A 27,536-nucleotide genomic window follows, 5' to 3' on the forward strand; every position below is an offset into this window, starting at 1 on the left:
CCGAGGGGGACTGTGCCTTGAAACACTTGAATATTCAATTGTTTTATTTATTTGGGCAGGACTCCCAGTCAGTATTTTCCACGTTTCTTGCCAACCATCTATTCACTTGTATTTTATTATTTGTCCTCATAAAATGACTTTTTCCTTGTTATTTCATCATTTTGATTTACTTTGGGGTTGCTCTATAAGCAAGCAGTGAGAAAATAAAAAAAAAAAATTGAAGAGTTGCAGTATAGCCATTTCAGTGAATAAGCTTTTACAAAATCAATATGAAAACACTAGTGTGGACTTGAAGGGAAAAACAATGTTTTCAAATTTAGCCATGTCAGAGTAGACTAAGCATGAATCATCATGCATAGTTTGGGTTATGGGTTTTGTTCTTTGCTGGTATAGAATAGACTAACATAGAAAAACAAGCCGTTATGTAGTGGGTGTCTAAAGTCTAGCTAGACCACAATACATACACTTTCTACAGACTGAATGCACAGTATGAATTACAATTACCAATGTATGGGATGCAGTAGTGTGTAGTATTTACTGCACCTTGCATTATATCACTTTCAGGAGCATAGCATAATTTTATGCATGCTGGGGTCCATGAGGAGTATGTCAACTGATGGACTGAATGGTCTATCATTTCTCAAACTTCTAAATACTGGTTCATCACCATTTCCAAGTGCTACAAATAAAATGGATTGTAAATTCATGTTGCGAAAAGGATTCACAAATTCATGTTGCGAGCTGAGCAAAAAAAAAAAAAAAAAAACACATATAAGCCTCTGTTAGTAAGAGCATACATCATGCAATAGTGAAAAGGAGAACAGGAACCGTTTCAGAAACACTAAAATCTACCACAACTTTAAGGAAAAAAATTGTGTCTATGATGGACATTCTATTAACAGAGTCTCCAAAATACCCAATAGTCAAAATAACTTTGACACTACTGTCAGTGGTCAAAATTCTTCATATTGCCAAGACAGTGATGAAAGCTACTAAGGGTTCCATTTCTTTGAGTGCTTAAGAGTGCTTAGGATAAATTAGTCCTTTTAAATATATTTCACAACAAACATTGGCTTATCCCATTTTAGAAGTTAAAATGCTTTGTATTAGACAGGGGTTTAAGATTATGGATTTAGCTTGTGTGCAAATAGTTTGTTTCACAACATATAGCACCTAATGAATTTCTGAAAGCCAAAATCAGCAAGTTTGTGTATCTGAGAAAACTAAGCAGGCACCAAATCATACCAAAATATGCAGGTGTATGGTGTTAATGTGTTCAGATGTTCTGCCAGAGCAATACTGTAGGCTATTCTGTCATTAGCCTTTTTACATGCATCAAATGGCAAGGCTGGACAGCCATTGGTGGACAGTTTTAGGTTATCAGTGTACTACAGGAAAAGACAGAATTTGAGAAGGACTATGACTGCACACCAGTAAACCCAAATGTTCCCTGGGATGATAAGCAGAGTATTAGAACCTGACAAATATGGATAAGACATTTCAGATTAAGTGTAGTGCTACTTTGGTTAAAAGCATTTAAAAATTTAAAAGTTATTTTTTAATCCTGTTTACATATTGATATACCTTTATTCAGGAGTTTGTCAGTTTGCTAGACACATGCTCTTTAGCAAAATACCTGAGAATATTTTGTTGTATACAGCACTATACTTACAATGTGAAAGGATATTATAGAAGATGCAATGCACACATCCAGAAAGTTGTATGTCCCAGGTTATCAAAGACGTGAAATACTGGTCTTCTGGTGATGTTGGTGTCCTATGGTTTCTTCTTCATGCAACAAAGCTGTTGCCTAGCCTGCCAATTTACACCAGCACAGAATGACCGATTTATGGAACAATTTAATTCCTTATGATTGGTTGGGAGGGAGGGGTGCTAAATTTAAGTGAAGGCGGCCTTCTTTAATGAGTGAAACAAATGTTTTTGAAGGTTTAGATCATGTGAGGATGGTGGGGGGGGTGTTGGGAGGTTTAAAAAAAAAAAAAAAAAAAAAAGGGACTACACCAGGCAAGAAAAAGAAGATGACACACACTTGTTTTCTGTATTTATGAGCCTGGAGAGCCTGGATATTCAGCTGTAGCTGGTTAAGGAAAAAAATGTACATTACTGAATGCATCCTGGTAGCATCAAGGTGGCATAAACTTTAAACAAATTATATGAAGTTTATTCTCGTCTCGGTTAAGCAAGATCAGCATGATCATATACTATAATGCAAATCTGGATCTACATGACTTACAGCTGCACAAGGGTTTTTTGTTATATCTATAACTCAATTATTCTGTTTAAAATAGCTATGCGGAAATGCTTGCACCTTGCATGTATGTTTTTGAAATTATAAAGGATACTAACACTGTTAAACATATGTTACTAGTAATGTAATACTGCTCTACTTGCATTTAGATGTGACAAAGGCAGAGCTATGTGCTTAATGGCAAGTTATTTAACCGTACAAAAAAAACTTTCCAGTGGTTTCTTTTACAATACATTTTAATTTCTACCATACTGAGCCTAAAGGCCCGTGTTCCATGTAAAAAACACCTTATGGCAGCAAATCAAACAGACAAAGGTTTGATTTCCGCATCTTTTATTTACATTTTTTAAAACAAACTTTCATGCTAGTGAACCAGGCAGAAACAGATGCTTCAAGAATGCACTTACACCTATACCAAATGACTGGGCTGGGCTGATTTGGGGTTACAGCTAGTTCACATTTCTATGTCCTACATCCAAAGATGCTAGAAAGTGCATTATATATTCTCACTATTGAGAAAAAAATTTTAAACCTGAAAATGAAACTTGAAAGTCAATCATCTTTTGCACCTCTGTCAGGTTTGATGCCTTTTTCTGTCAGCCCAGTTCTAAAATCAAATTCCTTTTAAGAAAAGGACTAGAAATGAAAAGAAAACCAGGAGCATAAAAGAATCAAAGACTTGCCTTGAGAAGACTGAATGAGAGATACAGGCGAAGTAGAAGAAAGAAAGGAATCTGGAAAAATAAAAAGTACAAAAGGAATGAGAATCCTACACAAGAGTTGGTTCTATGAATTTCGAGGTTTTCCCTAAACCCGCCCATCCTGACACCACTTTTACCACTTTTCAACATTAAATGTAATACTCCACTACTAGTTTGTGCTTTACCACTTTCCTTTCTAACCAGCTACAGTATTCAGGCCGCTAGTGAATAACCACAAGTAAAATGTTTTTCCTCTCCCTTTATTTCTTGCACAAGCCATGTAGAAGCACTTGAAGTGGTTCCACAGTACTACTTCAGTTCTGTTTCTGCCAACGCACAGCCCAACAGTCAAATGCCACCTTACAGGTCATAAGGCCTAAAGCCAGATAATCAACGACACCATCATTTGGCTAACACACATGTACAAATTTTTTTCCCCATACAGTAAATTACTTTAGCAGATGGCAGTTTTTTTTTTTTTTTTTTTTAAGGTCGAATGGAGGCTTTACTTTCATTGAACAAGCCAGTAGTTCCTAGTGCAAAAAATAACTGGTCTAAAATGTTTCTCTTAAAATGTCCAGTGTTTGGGACATTCATACTTTTAAATTTCTGATTACTCAACCACATCATTTACTTTGACATCAATAACTGGCCCTGCCATTTCCAGGTAATGGAGAATACAACACACATAAAAATGATAAAGCCATACATGGGAGCTTCTGAAGAAAACAAAAGCACTGCTGAAACGCTGCCTTCTATGTTAATATGTATATAGGAAGCTTGACAAAACGAGAAGAAGCCATTCAGTCCATCAAGCTTGTTTGATTAGCTAACAGCTACAGTAAGTTGTTACAATTTCACATTTTGATACATTTTATAAAGCTTTTCCTCATCAACTACATGACCAACTAGTTTGTTCCAGATTCCCTCAACTCTGTATATGAAGAATTGCTTCCTGGTTTAATCTCTATAGCATTATGTTTAACCATAGAAAAACCAAGTCAAAAATGTTGACTGTTTTTCAATAAGAAAAAATATTACATGCAACAAATATAGATATAAAAAGTCAACATAAAATTACAGTACGAAAGGTATGGCCAGTGTCCACAACTGTACTGATGCAGATTTAGTACATGTCCTTTGTGTGACAGGTTTAGAAACTGTAAATAACGCAGAGCTCGACATTGCAGATTGGGATAGCGTGTTTCTCTGCACACTTATGTTTTTTTTTCCTCTTGCTTAGGCTTGAGTGGTAAGACATTAGTCCCTGAAATGCAAGCATAGTGTGCCCTAATGTTAGAATCTCTACTTGCAACCATTTTTAGTCAGAGTTGAGATTCTCTGGTAAAATAACGCTTTACAGAAGAAGTGATGTGCTTCACCAGGATCATCTGCAGTTCTCTAGTCGTTGTTCCCACTTCAGCCCCCCAACATTTTCTTTAGTGATTAGTTACCTCATATCTTTTCCAAATGTTAAACTGGTCTCCTGCACATTTGGTTCAGAGAAGAAGTTTACACTTTGCATTTTGGTTAAGTTTTGCTGTAATAAACTAGATTATGACACCTCAGTCCCTGTATTGTGAAGGTTGATATTAGTAATTTTAATAGCAGCTCATTCATACAGTATATTTACTTTCAAAGCAAAGATGCATGGTTTGACTCACACATATAGGCAGGTGCAGACTGACAGGTTGTTAGAGAACCAAAATGGGTATATTGTAGAAAACCAAGCATTTGTATCTGAAAAGTGATTTTAAAAAGTTTAAAAACTGACTTAACACTAGGTAAATTTTAACTGTTTCAAAATGCAATGCAGCAGGAAACATAAGCAAATGGACAACAGTCCAAAGAAAAGAAAGCAGAGGAAACCTCATTGGAGCACATAAGGACAACTCCAAGACAGTGAGAGAGAAAAAAATAAAATAATAACTGAACTCAAAAAGCTGGTTATGAGAGACCTTTGACGAACAACTTGACACAAAAAAGAAAAGGGGGTGGGGGTGGGACAGGATACAGTGGATAGATTTAACCTCAAATGTGGCTCGCCATGTCTTTTGACATGGAAAGACACCAGTATTGAAGAGAGAAAAAAGGAAAAAAAAAAAAAGCAGGTACAAATCAGTATTGTTTAAAAGAAAGCCCAATAACATTTTACTTACCATCACACATCAAGTTTGAAGTTTGCTGTATTGGCCTGCACCTGTTCAACACTGTGGGAAGCTAAGACTCTCCGTATGAAGACCCATTTGTAGCACCTAAGCTAAGGAGTGTCTAAGCCACAGATGCTAATCTGTTTGTACCACAGACAACCTGACAAAGCAAATTAAAAGAACAGAAGGCAATTAATCAGTGGAATCTGCTGATAATGCACCAGAGGACACATGTTGCCATAACTACAAATATGTGGTTGTGTTATATCCCAAGACTGCAAATTCACAAGTTGTGTCAGGTCATCTCTCAGTATTCCTACACTCTTGTCACTCGCTTTCAAAAAATGATTTGAAGTAGATCAAAACATACCAAAGGCAATACCCTATTTGTAACTGATTTAATCAGGCACGTTCATCCCTTGTTCTCACAGTCAAAACATTACCAATCTGAAAGCATTAGAATCATTGTTATAGCTAATTCACTTACATCAATATTTGGAGCATGATCAGTAGGATCATTGCAAACTGAAATCTCTGCTATGATTTTGTACTAAAGTGGTTGCTGTATACCTTATCTTGGAAAAAGGTGTCCCCATTCTATTCTAATTTAAAAATAAAAATTACTTCATCTGCCCAAATTTTTATTAGAATTTGTCAAAAATGTAATGCTGTTGGACTACGGTTAGCCTTTTAGATAGTACAATATCATGAGTACTTCAAATAATTTATCAAAGTTTCGTTAGCTACAATGAATGCTTAATGGTTTAACAGCAGCAAATCGGAGATCTCAGGACCAAGAATGAAACTGACCAGTATCAGCAGATGCATTTAAAATCTGTTGTTAGAATACCGATTAACCAAAACGCAGTGACAGTAGGCTTTGCACCCTAGGAACCAAGTTACCCGAACTATTAAAAATTCAGTAATTAATTTGCCGCTCTGATGCTGATCTTTCTGATTTATAAAATATATTACAATAGCAATTGACTTGAAGAATTCATAATTAATTGCAAAATTACGGTATTTGAGGATTCCTCTAGTGCCTTTTTCTCTTGCACAATTTGGCTCAAAAACTAATCAGCACATTGTCATCTCAGGCTTAAGTTTAGAGTTTGGTATTTTTCTGTCCAGCTGTTTTAACTCTAGACTGTCCTCAAGCAACTGTGACAAACAATGTTTTCTGTATCGGGGACCTTAAAACATCAAGATCCACAGAAAACCGGACACTGAAGTTTTTGACGAATCTAAAGCAGGCGCAAAGCAACAATCTACTTTTAAAAAAAAAAAAAATTAAAAAAATACAAACTAACAAAGATTGCAAAAATCATGCAAGTGATGTGTAAAGTACACTAGTATTGCAGTACAGTGTGTCTAGAGTAACAGTCCCAAAACTAGTGTAACATACCACAGCAAAAAACAAAACTTGTTTTTTTAAAAAAATGGGTTTAAACCCAAGGTGTAGTAGTAGTGGTGGTACTGTCATGTGTATAGAGTAGTTAATTTTTGCATGTACAGTTTATAGTATCTTGCTATGAACTTTGTTTAATCGTCAATTAAAACAGCAAGAATAAGCAAACACAATAATTTTATCCTCTTTGTAGCAGGAGTTTGTTAACATACTGCATTGTGTACAAAGGATGAGATGCTTGGAAGTTGAAAGTACTAGTTCATGCCAAATTTGAAAAATGGTGTGCAAGTTTGGTTTCCATGCTGTAATTAATGATACACATGTAACAAAGCTAGAAAAAAAAATCAACATGAAAGCAATACCAGAACTACAAGGCATAAGGTGTGTGCAAAGATTTAGAGTGATGAATGGTTTTACTCTAAGCAAAGATTGCCTTGCGTTATGGAGTTAAGCCGCACTCATATATTGCTCACAAATATTTTATTTGGAAATCTATGAATACTGTAACTGTAAGTCAATAAGAAAGTATACCACAGGTATTTTGAGTCAGCTTGATATTCTGAAAGCTTTATTTCCTAATGCACTATATAGAAGATATAGCAAATACAGAGCCATTCCCACATAGGCTGTGGGTACCCATCTGCTTAGTTGCTAGAGTGGGAGTCACGATGTAAAACAGTACAGAATTTAATAAGGTGTTTCCTTACACCAATATTTATTTATATTATTTTATAGTTAATGCATGCAGACTATGTAAATGGACAAAGCAACTGTTTAGATTCATCTTCCAAAATTGGAAAGCTGTACAAAGGTGCAACTCCTCCCATCTAGAAAACTAATACAATCATTTGCATACCGAGTTAATTTCATTCAGTCTTATTCAGCTATAAGATTGTATCTTATCTCCCTAATTTAAGTACACCCACTGTGTCTTTTATTTTGTTAAAATAAAATTCACTCTGCAGTCTGACACAAGCAAATCAGGAAGTTTCAAAATCCAATATGAATGATTCACAAGAAAAAGAGACATAAGCTCTCTATCCCTGAAACAAATAGTGATTCGTGGTACTTCTACAGAGACAGTACTAACCTGTAGGTTATTTCAGAAAATATGACAAAGGATGAACATTTGCCAGCAGCACACATTTTCAAAAATCAACATACTGTACATAATTTATGCTTTCAGCAAAAAAAAAAAAAAAAAACCTAATTGTAGTTTCTGTACTTCACGAAAAGATGCCAATTGATTTAGCCATTTAATCAGCAACACAACTCATGCACTAAGGCACTGCTATGGGCCTTTATACCCAACAAGGTCCAGGAGGAACAATGCCTGCTCAGCTTATAAGAATTAAGGAAGAGAGCTATTTGAATGCTGGTAGAAGCCAAGTATCATCACTGCAGATCTCTGGGTTTAAACCACTGCACTGTGTCCCAAGGTTTTAGCAGACAGCCAGGACTGATAACAAATCTAAAACCTGGTTACTATTTGGCAGGCAGAAGGTAGTGTCAACATAGAGTACCAACTTTGTTGGATCCTTCTGCAGGAATGGCATGACACCCCAAAAAACTGCAGATTCACAATCTAATTTGCATTATGTACCAGAGGTGTCAAGCTATGTTGCCTGCAAGAGGTAAATCACACAAAATACCATGGGACTACAAGGAAACTGTTGCTAATGTGCAGTTTTCTTTTATGTTGTTGAACCGTTTTGTAAGATCAATAAAGTAACTTGATCTTAAACTATGTGAAGATCTGGACAGACAGCTGCCAGCTGCGGTGGTTTGAGTATTTTGTTAGGATGCCCCCTAGGTGTACCAAAGCCCAGGAGCAGACTTAGGACACACTGGAGAGACTACAGCTCTTGATTGGCTCGGAATGTCTGGGGAACCCCATTCCCAGAATGAGATGGGAAATACTGTAGAGGATGGCCTGGTCTGTTCAGCTCAACAGGTCTCTCCTGGATCCCTTAACAAGGAAATATAGACCATAAGTAAAGTCTGTACTTAGCATGGAAAATTAAAATCACATTTTGTATAAAAAGGTGTATAATGGAAGACAAAATTTACAGACAGAGTAACAGGCCCACAATCCTAATTAGATCAATGCTTCTTTCTATCCAGTCATACACATACACAAAAATGTCATCACATCTTGGCTATTATTCCACATTGTAATTAGAAATGTTCACAGACAATGTCATGTGGTTCACAAGCAATGCCAGGCAGCAACATGCTCTCTGTTGATCAAGAGCTTAAGTCATCATTAACATCTTTTAGGGAAATTCTGTAGATTGTCTGCTGGGTTGTTTTAGCCTTTAGCCATTAAAAGAATTTCCTATGGCAACATTTTGTGTCTTTCATATCAAGCACATTGATTAGAACAGTAAATTAATAAACAAAATAGAAAAATGTTCACTATCAAAGAACTTTCTTACTATAAAAATAAGCAGTAAAACAGAGAAGTTGCTCAGCAACTAAACATCACATGAACCATGTTAGGAGTCTTGTAAAAACTAACAAAACATCCATTCACAGACCCAAGTACTTTCTCTCCCACCCCCTCTCTCCCTTCAAAGTTAATACACATAAATAACTATGTATTTTATATTTGCACATTTCTATCCACCTCAAAGAATATCAACAAGAATGCTTATATAAAACATCTAATTCTACCTATATATACCCTGACCACTTACTTCTTGTAGCTAGGGAAAAACTAATCTACTAAGTAATGAAATAAGTAATATTTGTAATGCTAAGAGGGAGAAAAAATAATACAATTGATGTTACTAAATGAATCAACACTAACACCAGAATGTAATTTTTCTATCCTAGTTTCCACTTGAGGTAGTAGGTTTTAAGATATCCATTGATGTTTATTTTTTTTGGCAAGCATTTAGTGAAAGCCTGATCACATGCCGATCATGTATGGGTTACTATGTAATTTGCTCGTGATGGCATTTTCCGAAATCCTAAAGAAAGTGAGGAATATAATAATTTTAGAATTCAATGAAGATATGAATAGAAAAACGTCACATGTAAATAATCTTAAACAAAGTGTATTTATTTGCAAACACCCCATCCAGTTTGATGGTTTTTTAGATCTGAAATAGCATACACAAAGAGGCTATGCATGTCATGTTAGCCAAGGGATTTCGGTTTTCACAAGCAATTTAACTAGTGTAATAAGTAGCCAGAAATGGCACATCTTTGTCAGCAATTTTCAAATGCTGAACAAGGAACATGTGACTGTGTAAGACCATAAATGGAACTACTTGTTGCAATATACATATTTCAGTTCCATTAAGCATTTCTGGGAATTCCAATATGTCCATTACCTTTATTAGATGATCAACTATTCTTTCACATTATGAATGCAATAATGCAATAATACACAAAATGTAAAGAACACGTATGTGAAAATACATGGAGACAGCTGAGAAAGGAAGGCACTGTGGCTATGAAACAATTTTAAATAAAGTATTTTAATGTGAATGTCACTTCAAACTATAAAGAAAAATGTGCTGCTCTGTGCAGCATTGCAAAGTAAGCTACAATCTCCCCACCTTTCAGCCTGTCCTGCCTTGCTTTCTGTATGTCAATTAGGTACAGGACATTGTTTCATGGTTTGCAAGTGTCTCCTTCATAAGACATGTCCTTAAGCAGAGGATATAGTATTCACTATCAATCAACGCACATTTTTTAGTGAATTACTTTATACTCCTATCCAAATACCACAGAATCTGATTCTGTACTCAAACCAGTAATTCCTTCTACTTATTTTTCCATTGTAATATTTACTGAAATAATTAAAAACTCTTAATTCAAATGCAGTATAGATTATGTTTCATATGGCTTCTTTATTGAATTATATGTGGTGGCTTTTAGAACCAGCTTTTTGGGCTACAAATAGTCTATAGTGCCAAACACTCCTGTAAGACATTGTACCAAACTGAATATAAAAACAAAACATACAGATCTACAATATATAAAACAGAAGCATAAATCTGTGCAATGAAAGTTAACAGAACAATAGGACAGCAATCCATGAAGTGGAAGCGGTGACCCAGTTTAAAGATGAAAATTCCAATCCTCATTTATTAATATTATGTTGATGTCTTTACTCAAAGGGACTCACAATAACAGGTCAAATTATAAACATTATTTGTTTTTAAATTTCAAACACTGACATGTAAAATATCTTTCTCACAGACAAGAGTATATTATTAAAGTAGAAGTTCGATAAGTTTTAAAAGTTCATTACCCTTCACCTCCTAAATACAAGATTATTCCCCTTCAGAGAGACAACTTAACATTCTGGAAGAAATGGTGAAAATAGTGTCCAATAAGAAATACACAGGAACTTTTATCATTAATTGTAATTGATATTTTAATACACAAAATACTGTCAAAACCTAACAACTAGTACTTTTTTAATTATTTAAAAAATTTAGGATTTTCAAAACAGAAACATCATGTTGTTGGTTTATCAATGCTTCATTTTGTATTTAAAAAGTAAATTTAACATCTTTAGTTTCCTTGACGAGGTACCCGACTACAAGTAGTTATACTGGGGCCAATGCAAGTATCCTAGTAAGCATGTCCTAGGGAAAAATTTGTAAGCAATGAAAGAATCAACTCAACGTAATGCAGCCAGTACTATATACAAAACTTACCTTCAGCAAATCAGGATGACAGGTGCCTTAAAAGAGCACTGAAAGCACTCGGCATCTTCTCTCCAGAGATCCATATACAGGTACTGGTCATAAAATTAGAATATCATGACAAAGTTGATTTATTTCAGTAATTCCATTCAAAAAGTGAAACTTGTATATTTGATTCATTCATTACACACAGACTGATGTATTTCAAATGTTTATTTCTTTTAATGTTGATGATTATAACTGACAACTAATGAAAGTCCCAAATTCAATATCTCGGAAAATTAGAATATTGTGAAAAGGTTCAACATTGAAGACACCTGGTGCCACACACTAATCAGCTAATTAACTCAAAACACCTGCAAAAGCCTTTAAATGGTCTCTCAGTCTTGTTCTGTAGGCTACACAATCATGGGGGAGACTGCTGACTTGACAGTTGTCCAAAAGACTACCATTGACACCTTGCACAAGGAGAGCAAGACACAAAAGGTCATTGCTAAAGAGGCTGGCTGTTCACAGAGCTCTGTGTCCAAGCACATTAATAGAGAGGCGAAGGGAAGGACAAGATGTGGTAGAAAAAAAGTGTACAAGCAATAGGGATAACCGTACCCTGGAGAGGATTGTGAAACAAAACCCATTCAAAAATGTGGAGGAGATTCACAAAGAGTGGACTGCAGCTGGAGTCAGTGCTTCAAGAACCACCACGCACAGACGTATGCAAGACATGGGTTTCAGCTGTCACATTCCTTGTGTCAAGCCACTCTTGAACAAGAGACAGCGTCAGAAGCGTCTCGCCTGGGCTAAAGACAAAAAGGACTGGACTGCTGCTGAGTGGTCCAAAGTTATGTTCTCTGATGAAAGTAAATTTTGCATTTCCTTTGGAAATCAAGGTCCCAGAGTCTGGAGGAAGAGAGGAGAGGCACATAATCCACGTTGCGTGAGGTCCAGTGTAAAGTTTCCACAGTCAGTGATTGTTTGGGGTGCCATGTCATCTGCTGGTGTTGGTCCATTGTGTTTTCTGAGGTCCAAGGTCAACGCAGCCATCTACCAGGAAGTTTTAGAGCACTTCATGCTTCCTGCTGCTGACGAACTTTATGGAGATGCAGATTTCATTTTCCAACAGGATCGGGCACCTGCACACAGTGCCAAAGCTACCAGTACCTGGTTTAAGGACCATGGTATCCCTGTTCTTGATTGGCCAGCAAACCCGCCTGACCTTAACCCCACAGAAAATCTATGGGATATTGTGAAGAGGAAGATGCAATACGCCAGACCCAACAATTCAGAAGAGCTGAAGGCCACTATCAGAGCAACATGGGCTCTCATAACACCTGAGCAGTGCCACAGACTGATCGACTCCATGCCACGCCGCATTGCTGCAGTAATCCAGGCCAAAGGAGCCCCAACTAAATATTGAGTGCTGTACATGCTCATACTTTTCATGTTCATACCTTTCAGTTGGCCAACATTTCTAAAAATCCTTTTTTTGCATTGGTCTTAATTGATATTCTAATTTTCCGAGATACTGAATTTGGGACTTTCATTAGTTGTCAGTTGTAATCATCAACATTAAAAGAAATAAACATTTGAAATACATCAGTCTGTGTGTAATGAATGAATCTAATATACAAGTTTCACTTTTTGAATGGAATTACTGAAATAAATCAACTTTGTCATGATATTCTAATTTTATGACCAGCACCTGTAAGTTTTAAGCAAACAGTACCAGTAACAGAAAAGAACTACATGTTCAGAAGATCTACATTAGTGTGATCTAAAAGAAACTGGAGAAGTCTTTGAACATTTTAAAAATCAGCATTTAAAGCAATTTTTGGGTGGATACTTCTCACATTTTTCAACAACTCTGGATATTGTTGAATGTTAAATTTGAATATTAATATTGGTAATGTAACCTGTTTTCATTTTTGTTTGCAAATGTAAAGTTAACCGGGAAGCCAAATAGAGAGTGTTTGAATAAATACAACTAAACAAATAAGGTTCAATTATGTATTTACTTAAGTGTCATTAAAAAACTATGTTGCAGCTATTTCCTGATTCACTGAGGGAATTATTAATTTCCATTACTTAAAACTTTCCACTCATGGATCACTGGTGATATTCTTGTGGGACAAGAAAGCTGTAGCATAACGTTCATAGATTATATGAAGCATTAAAAAAGGGTGTGACTTGCAAAAAAGAAAAAAAAAGCACAAGTGCCAATTTGTTAGACAAAAAAAAATACAGAAGTACAGTACTAGAATGCTCTTTAACACAGAATATGAGAGAAGTATATTTTACTTTCCTATTGCTTGTAGCTCTTTTACACTCAACTCCAGTTACTTTAAATTAAAAATGTATACACGTATAACAAAAATAGTAACTACCTATACTTAATTTTTATGTAAAAGGGATGAATACAAGAGCATATTGTCGAGTTATGCTTCCCTAAATATAACAGTTTAAGAAAAAGAAATTAGCCATGGAACAAAAAATTAACAACATGTGGTTTAAAAAAAAAACCCACTGAGCTTTGGTTAAAAAAAAGGCAAATTATTTCATATCCCCAAAGTTTAGAGCAAACAAGTGTAATGTACAGTGCTGCCTCTGTTGCCCTGTCCACTCTCTAACAAAAGGACTATATAATTTGTCACAAAGGTCCCCAGTAACACAAAGTTACATGTGTCTCTTTTCTTATTCAAATGAAAATTCACTATTAAATGTATATTCCTATGAACTTCTGTCTTCAAAAGCTAATCTAGGACAAAAGCATTGACACAGCACATTGAGAGTGAATACTTCAAAACTAACTTCAAAGAACAAAATGGTTTTCAAGCTCCCCTGGGTGGTTGGGGACACCCAATGGTTGCAGGCTTTTATTCCAATCAGTTTCATAACCAGAAGTGTCATTCTTTCTTTTTAAAGTTCTCATTGAATAGTAATTTGACCAATAAATATTTCTAGAAAATAAATGGTTGTAATCTTTTCCAAAGCTTTAATTAAGTAGTACTAGGGTGTTGTACCGTGTTAGCCATTATGAATGTAGTGAAAAGTCAAGCAAAATGACACCTTTTATTGGCTAACTAAAAAGATTACAATATGCAAGCTTTCGAGGCAACTCAGGCCACTTCTTCAGGCAATATTTCTTTTGCCATTTTCTGTAGATTGTGCTGCTTAAATGCACCCAAATATGGATGATTAGCAATGTACAGTGCAGATACAGGTGTAAATGACTTCATTTTAAAGGGACGCAATTGCTGCACTGCTATTTCCACTTGTCTGCTCATCAAGGAAAATTTCTTATAAATGAGAAATAAGTAAATACATGTCACTGAAGTAGGTTTCCTCTTTAGCATTCTATGTTGTCAGCATCTGCATACAATTAAACTGAGCAGCTTTAAAGTATGGGTTAAGGTCTCCTTCCATGAAGGTATGAAAATGCATTCTAAGACCTTAGAAGTTCGATTTATTACTTCATTCTTAAAACATTAAACCAATTTTCACTGTGATCTGGGAGGCACAAACACACCAAGTATGAAAAGGACTGTTGCCAAACTGTAAAAAAAAAGTATACATGGTGTTCAAATATTAAAGTTTATTCCACCACCCAAGAGAGGAAAAAAGTGAGAACCAGGTGGGCACATAAAACAGTTTTACCTTCTGGGCTCAACAAGTCATCCAGGTATGAGAAGTCTATGGAAGGAGGGGAAAAAAAAAATGTAAATCAGCCAATCTGGTTAATCATAATTATTAAAGGGCCTTAAAATTTGGCCCGCTCCACACATTCTTTTTTTTAATCAATATATTTTTTGGATATATTAAGAACACTAGGTCTACTAGCTCATCCTTGCCTACTTAAAATGAATAGCCAGTCTGGCAGCACAATGGTTGCAGTGATTAGTGCCATTGTATCTCAGGTTCAATAGCCAAGGATGAAACCTAAATCTGTGTGTAGTGTTTGCACATTCTATCTGCACCAAAATGGAATCTTCTCAGGGTATTCCTATGTTTCTCCCACATCCAAAAGATGGCAGTGTTTATGGCAAATGCAAATTTTCCCCACTATAAATTCAATTGTTAGTGTGTCCCAAGATCTTGGGTTATTTTAGTACTGATGAATATTAACTCAGAGAATTGCTTAATTTAATTCTTAACAAATGCTCCAAAATCACAAACTACTTGCTTTGTCATAGAATAAATCTCCTTTGCTACACAATTGACAAAGTTTGCCATTTGTAGCTAAATACCCTAAAAAATAAATAAAAGCCAACCCTGCCCCCATCAATTAAGGATAAGGAGCAGAAAATGGATAAGCAACTAAATCTTAGATGAGTGCCACTCAACCTCTGTCCCAGAGTACTAGCATAGCTGCTTGTTTTTTTGGTCTCACACCATTTTCAAACCCATCAGGAATATAGGGAATTATGAAAGAAATGTATCATGTTATTTATTTTGTCACATCAAAAGATCACAATACAGTTCTGTAATAACTTGGGAGTACAAGGACTCACTTATTTGAGTAGGAGAACTGTAGGAATAGAAAAAAAACCATAGCAATATGCTGTTTTTATGGCTTTGAACATAGCTAATGTTGTTATTTACAAAGTTAATAACACTTAAAAGTAACAGTCTAATGGTTAGTTTTCTGCTAAACAGTCTCATCTTCTACAATTGCTGTGTTCAGGCACTTAAAAATACACACACCACTGAAGGCCTCAGTGCAAATGACTGTGTTCCCTAAACAGGAATCTAAGATGCTTCCACTTGGGTTCTTGATGTTTGTGGTCCATAAGAGAAATTGCAAATGAAATGAAATGTTTTTACAAGGTATTTGAAGATATGTTACAAAGTGTGGAAATTAAAATATTCCCTGCATTCCTTGGAAAACTAAAAACAGACAAACATGGCTAATGAACAAAAAAAGCAATATGGCCAATCCATTTTAACATCCTGCTATGGACAGGAATGTCTATGGTTTACCCACCTCACACAATAGTTTGGGGATGAAAATCAGAGTCCAGGAATAAAACAAACAGTGCCCAAGAGAAGTTAGTTGAGGAATTTAACAATCATACAATGATAACATTACTTTCTATAGTATGTTTTCCTACAAAGGGTGTAGCTCAAAGTGCTTTACAAAATGGTTACAAGAAAACAAATTAAAACTTAGAAGGAAAAAAGTATACAAAAAATAATGTACACTTACATAAGATAGACTAGGGGTCTTTACCCCGTGCTCGCTACACTCACCAAAATCCCTCGGCCTGCGCTACTCGCCAGCCACTTTGTATCTCTGCTGCTTGCATATATGGATTTCACCAAACAACAAATCTTTTAATCCTTACGGATACGCCTCTTCATTGGGAAGAAACAGTACTTTTCCCTGATGGCAACACGAATCAGACGATCTACAAGTCTCCGAATTAAAGTTTAAAGTGGAACAATATATTCAATCTCTTTTCACCGTTCCGTTCATTATCTCTAACCTGCCCTGAATGTGTATCACACCAACGTTTTTGAATTATTTACGACGTTCTACTTTGTCATCTACTCTTGTCTTTTATTTCCGGCCCCGGTCGTGGTTAAACCTCTTGGCACAAAGTCTCGTCTCGCAGAACATGAAAGTATCTCTCTGAAAAAGTCACATCTCATACCAGGCTAAAAAGTCTCGCCTCAGGATTTTTTTTTTTTATTATAATAGTAATTCAATATTTGAGGACTTAATTATCTCTCTATGTTTTTAAGTCTGATGTTAAGGTGGCCAGAAAAAATAAAAAGGCTCCAGATAAGGTGGGGGGAGAGAGAGAGAGAGAGAGAGAGAGAGAGAGAGAGAGAGATGTGGGAACACAAATATGAAGGGGTTCCTGGACAAAAGATCAGGGCAACCCCCCCCCCCCCCCTCAAATGGGGACACCAACACATAAATGTTCTTATGTAGTTAGCAATTGTTTATACACTCAATGAGAAGCAACAAAGTGCATATTATACTCTGATCACTGTGAGATGGGGCAATGGTTGTACACTGCAAGTGTTTACCTTTTGACATTTTACTGGGTACACTTGTCCAAAAATTACAATGTCCAAAAAATTAACAATGGTAGTTTTAATGTAAAAACTGCTTGCCTTTGAAGCTAAAATTCAACACAGTATTAACTCAGGTAGTCTATAGACTAAAAGTGCTAAATGGAAAAAAAATGTTTGTACATCAGAACGTTCTCTTGCTAAGTAACTGACACTGGTCCTATAAAGTCATCTGTAAGATTCAAGGCTCAGCTTTCGAAAATGAAATGTTTCCAAGTAAGTGGAGACCAAAAGTTGAAGAGGAGCCAGTTTCAAAAAGTACAATGTCATAGCTATTTTTATAACAAAACAGCATGCTGAACTGAAGTTCACGTTAGGTCAGCCAAGAGAGAACTGAGCAAGCCTGGAATCGAGGGGGGAGTGGGATGATGGTGGGAACTTTGAACCCAGCACCAAAGCCCAGTATCTTCTAAAGGAAGACTATGCAAAACTTTTGCTCTCAAGATCTTACTATCTTCTTGCATTCCTAGCTGCATCCATCTCCATTTCTCTAGGACTAAGCTACACCAAAAATGGAAACCGACACAAAGCCAAAGCTGAGACAAATGAAGAAATACTAACATCAGGATTGCCAACGATTCGGTTAGTAGAGCAAAACTTAAAAGAAGTGGTGAGGCGGCCTTCTGCTGTTATGCACCTAAAATCTGGAATAGCCTGCCAGTAGGAATTCGCCAGGCTAATACAGTGGAGCACTTTAAAAAACTACTGAAAACACATTACTTTAACATGGCCTTCTCATAACTTCACTGTAATTTAATCCTGACACTCTGTATATCCAATTCATTATAATAACTATTCATTCAAAATTTGTACTAACCCCTACTCTCTCTTCTGTTTTCTTTTCCGGTGTCCTATTGGTGGTGGCTTGTGCCACCACCATCTACCCAAAGCACCATGATGTTCCAACAATGATGGATGGATTAAAAGCCAGAAGTCTGTATAACCATCAGCATCAAGTGACTCCGTGAGAACCCTAACTACAAAGAGGACTATTTCATTTATGTTAGGTAGAATGCCCAAAGGGGACTGGGCGGTCTCGTGGCCTGGAACCCCTACAGATTTTATTTTTTTCTCCAGCCTTCTGGAGTTTTTTTTTGTTTTTTCTGTCCACCCTGGCCATCGGACCTTACTCCTTTCTATGTTAACTAATGTTGTCTTATTTTAATTTCTTATTTGTCTTTTTTTCTTCTTTTCTTCATTATGTAAAGCACTTTGAGCTACTTTTTGTATGAAAATGTGCTATATAAATAAATGTTGTTGTTGTTGTTGTAGTACTATAATGGCCAAGACTATGGCAAGGGACATTTGAATCCTTGTGTTCTCACTAATGGTCTATCAGCTCTGCATCCTGAGGTGAACACAAACTGCCTTACCCCAAGAAGCCACAGAGAGCCTAATACAGCTTGAGCGAACATTCAGATTATATCTTGGCACAAAGCAGATATTATTTGCAAATATTTTCACTTTAAATGTTAGCATGCTTTTCAATCAAAAAAAAAGGGCACCCCTCCAAGAGTTGACAGAACAGAAAACTTCATCAGTAATTATTTGTGAAAAGTAAAACACATTTTAATTAGTTTGGTAAACAAAATACACATATTTTTATAATGACATTTTACATAGTTTTCTTTTTGTTTTATTGTGTGTACATTCTCTAATTTTGCAGTCTTTTGTTCTGCTGGGAGCAAGAACAACCAGAAGGGATGCTGCAACACAAGCTGCTTTCCAAAGTTGTTTGCTGATTCAACATGAAACCACTTAAATTTTTTTTTTTTTTTTTTTTTAAAATCGAAGAAGCAAAATTAAACATTTCAATGAATTGGAAACATAAAATATTATATTAAGTCAAAATATTTACTAAAAACAGTAAATAGTTTACAAACTTATAACATCACTTGCATATATATGCAGGAAAATGGTAAACCGTATGAAGGACCGAGTATAATATATCCACATCTACAGTCTATCATTTTTGCAGTCTAAACAGCTCATGTACCAAAAAATGGGTGCAGAACATTCACACACACACAATTTAGAAAAAGTCACACAGTACCTATTGGTGTCAGCCATACGTTAAAGTGCAAAAGCGTGTGATACAAAAAAATAAACCCCGCATTATATTCAATGCCAATCGATTAGGCATCGGACACACTTTCAGCCCAATGCAAGCCTATGCTTTGTTTATATTGCAGTGAAATACTTGAAAAAACTCCAAATCAAAATGGCTGCTAAAAAAGAAAACTATAAAGCATTAAAAAAAAAAAAAAACACTAAAAAACTGAAATGTCACTAATTTTCAGTACTTCAACCACCTTTTAAGAATGTTGCAGAGCAGGATTTACCCATTCCTCAATGCAAAATTACTCAAACTGAGCCAGGTTAGTTGGAGAATGATGGTATACAGCAATTTTTAGGTCTTGCCACGAATGTTTTATTTGATTAAAAGGCCATGAATCCGATTTCCCTGCAAGAACATCAATTTTCTTAATCTTAACACAGTCCATTGTGCTCTGGGTTACTGTCACATTAAAAGAAACATCCTCCCTAGGAAGCTTTCTGGCAAAGGAAAAGCAGGTTTTCACTCCAAGATCTGTCCATATCGTACAGCATTCAATTTCCCATCAGTCCTGACCAAACTGAATGACACTGCATGCTCAATAGCTTGCCCACATCATGACATAGCCACCAACATCTGTTAAGTGTCAGATTTATGCCACATATCCCATTTACCAAGATCAGTCCAAACAAGTGACAAAGACTCATCAGAGCACAACACTTTTTGCCTAATTTTTTTTTTATTTTATTTATTTATTTATTTATTTATTTATTTTAAAGAGTATCTTCCACGTCTTTCCAAATTTCAATTCGAAGACAGCTGATGGGTGCAGGTAGGAAAAGTTTGGAATTTTGTCGGGAGCATAATGAAACTATAATAGGTGCAGCTGAAAGTGGAACCAAAAAATCAGTACTGTGCATCTGGTTAAACTGCATCTGGGGTAAAAGTTAATCTTTCAGCAGGACAACAATCCCAAACACAAGTCAAAATTATCCTTGGAGTAACGTTAAGAGCCAAAACGCTTATCTCAATCTAACTGAGAACCTGGGGCACATTTTAAAAATTATGCTGCACAAGCATTATTTAGTGCTGGAAAAGACTACTTATTCAAGTAGTACCTCTCCTAAGACTTTAATATGACACACGTTCAGGGGCATTGGAATAAAAATACTGAAGACATAAAAAATATCAAAGAGAACAACTTTATTGCAAATGAGGACTTGCCGAGAATACTATAATGGTAGTGTATACATTATAAATGTTCACACACATATTCATGTTCAAGCCCTAAGCACTCCTTTTTTTTATATAAAATTGTCTTAGATGTCTTTTTTCCTTGTGCATTAATGTGTCAGGAGAAAAAGAGAAATTTCAGATTTCCAAATATTCACTTGGCACAAAATTACATGTTACAGAATTTTTTCTATTTCATTAAAGAAAATAATGTATTTATGTAACTGACCACTTTACAGGTTAAAAGGTTGACATGTAGATCTATAGCCTATTGCAAATTTACACAAAGATAAACATGTGGAAAAGATCAATGGCACAAATTTTTGAATCAAACTAACTGAAATAAGCATAGAAGGGATCAAACTAGATGAAGGAAAACCAAAATCAACAGTGATATGTGGAAAATGTGGCAGTTTAATGTTCAAATCAGAGTAAGAATAGTGATATGGATGACCACTTTGCGTCCTAACAGCAAGACCTCAGCCAAAAGAAACTTCACAGCAGGCAGGTGTTTAAGATCTTATGGATAACCACAAGTTAATAGAGAAGGTGAGGGCTGTAGTGGTGGACTCAATTATCCACAGAAAACAGCTGGAGAACACTAATGTGTGATTGCTTGAAGCCAACTGTGAGGCATGATGTACTAAACTTCAGCCTGATCAAAACTAAATGTATCCCCAACAGTTTTTGACACTTGACTCCAAGCTAAACCTAGACCACTAAAGCATGTGTGTGCATGACGACAGAGGCAGCAGTAAGCAGTATGTTTGCAAAATAACTCAATGAAAATTTTTTTCAGTGGCAGGAATAAGCTTCCATATAGAGGAGGACTGTGAGCAAAGGTGTGATTATTTTATAGCTCTCTGCAGAACAGGGACAGCAGTTCAAATCTGAGCATCAATAACAGCACTTAGAGACAACTTTTTGAGGCAATACCACACCACTGGCCCTAAAGGGTGCCACGTATTAGGACAAGCAGCAAAGTGAAGCTCACAGTTGATCTTTTAAAACTGCTGACTCTCACAAAAATGCCCAAACCCTTCCCATACCCCCACTTCTAAAAGGTTCTAGATATGCAGTTTAGAAAAATGTGTGCAATCTCAAGATGCAAAGCAATATTTGGTAACACTATTAGTTTGAAAAAAGAAAAAAAAAAACAAAAAAATTGAGTAAGTTTAAGGGCTTTTGTTTTAATGATGGACTCTGGTGCCCTTTACCTCAATTATAAAATACAAGAGAAAGCTACGCATTTTTTAAATTTTATATAAATAAAAATGCTTAATTCAACTTACAATTTCATGTGGCAAATTAACATACATCATGACTGTGAAGCAATAACTTCAACTTCTCTTTTAAGGAACTTGCTCAAGATAACAGTCTATGGTAACAGCAGAAGAGGCAAGTTTATGATGTTCTGTCCCATGCGTTAGCCAAAACATCAAGACTGACATGTGACTGGGAGCTTCAAATCTGCCCCAAAAGTCTGAAACAATCTGTCAGACTGTAGAGACTAATAAGATCTTCCCCACCAGTCTGTTTCTGTGCAGTTCTTCTGTACAAAACAAGCTAAAACTTGTTTATATCCTCCATAATTCTAGTTTAAAAAAAAAAAAAAAAAAAGGAAAAAAAACCCCACTTAATTAAAACCTTTGTGTGACAACCTTTCCTCTCTGACAAGGAATCTTTGTCCATTCATCTTAAACTCAATGGACCATTATGGCAGTCACACACTTGCATCTGATAATTATCCCAAATACTCCAGCACTTCAAATATTTTCTGCTCCGATGCCAGCAAACTATTATTTTACAATTTGGCAAGGCATTTTCCGCCCTACTTGTAGCACCTTTTTCTCTTTTATAAATCTATAGCTGTTAGCCTCCTAAAATATGGGTCAATCTTGTTTCAAACCACCCCCCCCCCCCTTTCCCAACAGAGTTCATTTGAATTAAATGCTTGCAGTAAGTGCAACTTATGAAAATTCTGAATTAAAGAAAAAAAAAAGAAAAAAAAAAAAAAGAATAAGAATGAATAAAAATCACAAACAGTATGAAAATTAATGCAATATAAAGCTGGCACAATTTAACTTGCTCATCTAGCAACCACTGTCAGATACCATATCTTTCCAGTTCTCTGTTAATTTAGCTATGTGTAATATTTAGAAAAAGGGCAGATGTGCACGCTAACAGTAATAAGTATAAATGAAACCCATATGAGCAATCTTCAGTTAAGAAGATGGATAATTGCTTATCCTGTTTGGACTAAAGGGGAAACTGGTTCCAGTCCAGGTAACACTGGGTAAAAACCCCGATAAGGCAATCCCTGGGTGAGCATACAAACTCATTTGTACTGCTTCAGTTTAGAGAAGTTATATCACACATCTTGGGAATATGGAAAAAAAAAAATCCACACAAAAAACAGAACATAAAAACTCTACTCGGGCAGTGTCCATGCCTTAGATTTGAACCCTGGACTCCATAACTGTAAAGCAGCAGTGTTCCACTACACCACCATGACCATTTAGGTTAAGATTATTTAGTGTTACTGAAGCACTGATATTGAAATAACAAGAATTTCAAAATGAACACACTGAGAAACACATTCCAAGATCAGACAAATAAATGGAACTGATCATGGTTTGTAAAACCTGCTGAAGTGGTTTGAATGATAAACAGATCTGGTTGGTCATTTACGAATTGAACATAAAGGGGATTAAGCATGTTTTTCAGTAGATGCCATATTCTTAAAAATACTCTTCGGCCAACACAAATCCAGACTATACAAGAGAAACATGGAACACTTAAAAGGAAGGTATATGTGATTACAAGCAGAAATGCATACCACTGTTCCACTACCCACATTCTTAAAAATAAAGCTGTCAAATTTGTTCTTCAGGGTGATGCCATAGGGAAAACATTTTTGGTTCCCAAAAGAACCATCCACATGAACCTTTGATTTATTTATCTTTGTAACAGGCTCCATAGGTAACCATGAACTGATTATATCTGATCTGTGAAATACTAGTGGGATTCCCGATTTTAAAAGACTTTAATGCTTACGAAGACACAGGCTAGCTTCAGGTTTTCTTGATTCTTAATATGAAGTAGGAAGCCTACCATACATTAAAGATGCTTACTTTGCCCACTTCTTAGGAACCTTTTTAGAGTCCAAAGATTCAATTTCATATACAAAGAACCCTTCCAAAATGAAATGGTTCCATGAGGAACCACACAAACCAGTAAAGTGCCATTTTAAAACCAGTATTAAGGCAGCACAAACCTCTGTAAACTTACCTACTTTACAGTGTGGGGATTGCCTTTAATAAGAAGTCCTCTTTGGGGAAAACCATTTTTTAAATAATTACAGAATGAGTACTCACCCCCCCTAAACTTGTCACAACAAAGGAGTTCACTGGCCTTCAGACTTCTACCACTATAGCATAATACTTTGCTAGCCTTAAAAATTTGTATCTTGCTTTTTATAATTGTCTCACTTTGACCAAAGCTCAGAACCCCTTTCCAATCCACCAAGTTATTCTGTCCACAAAATAAAACAAAATATCCAGGCACTATTGCATGTTCTTTTACTTATGTATGTATGTATGTATGTATGTATGGGTTTATCTTGGGTGTGATGTAAAGCACAAATAAAATCTGATTTGACATTGGACACGCCCCTGTATGATTAGTGTGAAAACTGATCATATGATGTTAAGCAGAGTAGACAAGAAGTCATTCCAGACATGTAAACGTTTACATCTTTCACATTTTGACCCTACTGAAATACCAGAAATGGCAGGTAGTTTTTCTCTTGTGCAATTTTGTTGTGTTAAGAAAAAAATATTAAACAAAACACCACACATACTGAAACAAAGAAAAGTGGCAACAATTCCGGTCAGTTATTGTAACATTTACGCCATTTTCCATTAAAATAAGAAAGCAAAAACTCCAAGGAAAAATTAAAGAATTGTTTCGGTAGGTTACTTAGAATGTACCTTAATCAATGTCCATCACATTGCTTACCAATACTTTGAAACCACAACGCAAACATTTTTTTTCACGAAAAGAGGGAGAAAGTAAATGAACAATCAATACACATTTATAATGAGACGAAGTCAATGGTATACTAGACCAAAGGTGCAGTTGTTATTTGAAAAAACAAGGAATCGCTAGACTGGTGCGACACCTTTAAGAGCACCACCCTGCCTGCTCTGCGTTGCCCAGTAACAGCGCATCTGCACTGCAGATCTCTGCAACACAGGTAGCCATTATTTCATCACCAGCCTCCTTTTCCCCCCAATAAATATACGCGCATCCGCCACCGGGAGGGCGACCTTGCTAGCACTACGCTGAGGGCATACATCTACTCGGACGTCCTGTGTCGACAGCCATCGCAAGATCTCGGACATAATGGTCTGCCGTTTTTCTCCAACAGCCAGGTCCACCTTAATGTGCAACAGGGAGACGCCGCGTCGTTAACTGTTCTTATCTACAATCAACAGTATAATTAATGAATGAAACATAAGATTGCTTGCAAAATCTCTCGGTTTTATATTAAACTAATATTAATGCGCCCACCCGCTTGTTCACTAAGTACCGTTGCCTAGCAGAGCCAATCCTAGCTATTCCCACCAGCAGAAAGCTCAGCGCAGATAATCCTGCCTTGCTCTTGAACTTGAACCTGGCACCAAGTGTAATAAAATAAAAAAAACACATAAATACATACATACATAATTAAACAAATGAATAACTAAAGCAAGCGAGCTAAAAACGAAACTCGCAACTTAGCACACAAACGTAAGGCGCACGTCCCTTTTTTATTTGGGACTCGACCCAATACTGAAAAGGGTCAAACACGCCAAGATGCGTAGGCTAGAGAAAAGAGCAGCGTGTCCGTTCGCTTCTTACCCAAAGACAATTTGGCATCTTTTCCCGCAGACGGCGAGCCCTGACCGGCGGAGGCATCAGGAAGTCCATGCGAAGAAGAGATCACAGACGACTGAGTTGAATCTGCCATTGTTTCAATAGAACTGCTGTCAGTGTCCTCTGCTGAAAGAGAGAGAGAAAGAGAGGAGGTGGTGGTGCTGCAGTGGCCGTTTATTTCTCTCTCTCTCCGTTCTTCCTTAGTTTCTCCCCTTAGAACAACTGAACGTGATGTCACTTGCTATGGCCAGTTGACGTGCCAAGCGACCAAGACCGAGTATGGTCGCTTCTGGTCTGTACTCTGTCTCAAATAACAGAGGCGAGGCGATACGGGTGGTTGCGGTACAAACTCAACCCTTCCCGACTCGCAATATCGGGGTGAGAGGTTGCGGCGCGCCGCGCATTTAAAGGGCCAGCAGCACCACCGAAAGCCTTAAAGCGTTAGTTAGTACGTCTAAGAAAGTGGAAACCTGAAAGACTGCAAAAGTTGAATGTGTGCATACATTAATCGTCTGCGTGTGGTTGTAAAACCCGTGGTGGAAATAAAAGTTTCAAGAAGGCTCTTTAGTAACGGTGTCAATGATACATTAGAAGTTTTTTCCATTTCATTTTCTAACCCGCTTAATCCAGGTAAGAGGCTCGGGATGCTGGAGCATATCCCAGCTAGAATAGGCCGCAAGGCATAAACTAACTCTGGAAAGAGCGCCAGTCCATTGCAGTCAGATTTATCAGTATTTTGTATCATTTTAAAATCTATCTATCTATCTATGATTTCTGGGTTTGCTTGTAACGGTTCTTATGGGTTGTATGAAAATTACTCACTTGAGACTTTACTGTTAACAAAGACAAAGTTGGCCTTTATTCAATGAGAATTGATACCTTGACTAAATTAGCATTAGACTTTACAGATACCTTATTTTTTTATAAATGTATTGCAATAATAAACTTAAATTGAATGGAATTTTATTTGGTGACACTCATGCAAACAAAATATTGCTCCAAACATATAATGTAACCAGTGCAGTGCTAGGTTATTTTGTGCCCTAGGCCAATATTAGTGCACCAACTGACTGTTCAGTAGTTAACCCGTGGGGTTGGTTAAACCCATCATCATTTGCGCCCTAGGCAAATGCCTAATTCACCTTAATGGTGGCGCTGGCCCTGAATGTAACCAAACATTAATCATTTTTCCTCAACAGCCCTCAAATAATCAATTTAGCAGAGCACATTAGGTACAGATGTTATATGCATTAAAATATATTATGCAAAAAAAATAAATAAATATATATATATATATATATATATATATATATATATATATTGCTATTAACATGTACATACATTCAGGTAACCCAGGACTATACAGAAGAATAGAAACTGGGTAAATGAATGGATACATTAATCAATTGGTGTATTGTAATTTGAATGTTTGTTCTTTGCCTCGCAGTTAGGAGACCCAGGTTCGCTTCCCAGGTCCTCCCTGCGTGGAGTTTGCATGTTCTCCCCGTGCCTGCGTGGGTTTCCTCCGGGCGCTCCGGTTTCCTCCCACAGTCCAAAGACATGCAGGTTAGGTGGATTGGCGATTCTAAATTGGCCCTAGTGTGTGCTTGGTGTGTCAGTGTGTTTGTGTGTGTCCTTCGGTGGGTTGGCATCCTGCCCAGGATTGTTTCCTGCCTTGTGCCCTGTGTTGGCTGGGATTGGCTCCAGCAGACCCCCGTGACCCTGTGTTCGGATTCAGCGGGTTAGAAAATGGATGGATGGATGGATGTTTGTTCTTGTCTTCGTTTTTTGAAATCTGGGAGAAAATGAAAATATTTTGAAATTGTATCATTGGTAATGACTGTTTGAGGATATTAGAAAGATATACTTAAGTGCTCCTGGAGGAGAAACTGCCTTGCTTCAGTATGTACATAGATCAGAAAGTAATCTCAAAACCAAAGTCAACCAGGCTATCCTTATACTGCCCCTAGACCTCGGACCTACCATTTTCTTTTGCTTTTATTTCAGCTTGAGGTTCTGCTACGGTTTTTGTCAAGTCCAATAATAACTCATCCTCT

At 36.5% G+C, this 27,536-nt stretch overlaps 1 protein-coding gene across 2 annotated transcripts in view; it reads right to left on the reverse strand.

The window, feature by feature from the left end:
• rtn3 (reticulon 3) overlaps positions 1-25,875 on the reverse strand; it is a 70,774-nt gene extending 44,899 nt beyond the window's left edge. Inside the window, exons 1-2 of one of the 2 annotated variants that reach the window (XM_028804073.2) lie at positions 25,465-25,875; positions 14,847-14,882 (exon numbers count right to left, since the gene is read on the reverse strand). In XM_028804073.2, the coding sequence (XP_028659906.1) occupies positions 14,847-14,882; positions 25,465-25,573 (145 nt within the window). In that variant the 5' untranslated portion in view covers positions 25,574-25,875. The remainder of the gene's footprint in view (positions 1-14,846; positions 14,883-25,464) is intronic. The other variant, XM_028804083.2, reaches the window with a different exon arrangement.
• Positions 25,876-27,536: the final 1,661 nt, after the last annotated feature.

The sequence above is a fragment of the Erpetoichthys calabaricus genome, chromosome 1 (genome assembly GCF_900747795.2).
Source record: "Erpetoichthys calabaricus chromosome 1, fErpCal1.3, whole genome shotgun sequence".
NCBI classification, from domain to species: Eukaryota; Metazoa; Chordata; class Cladistia; order Polypteriformes; family Polypteridae; genus Erpetoichthys; species Erpetoichthys calabaricus.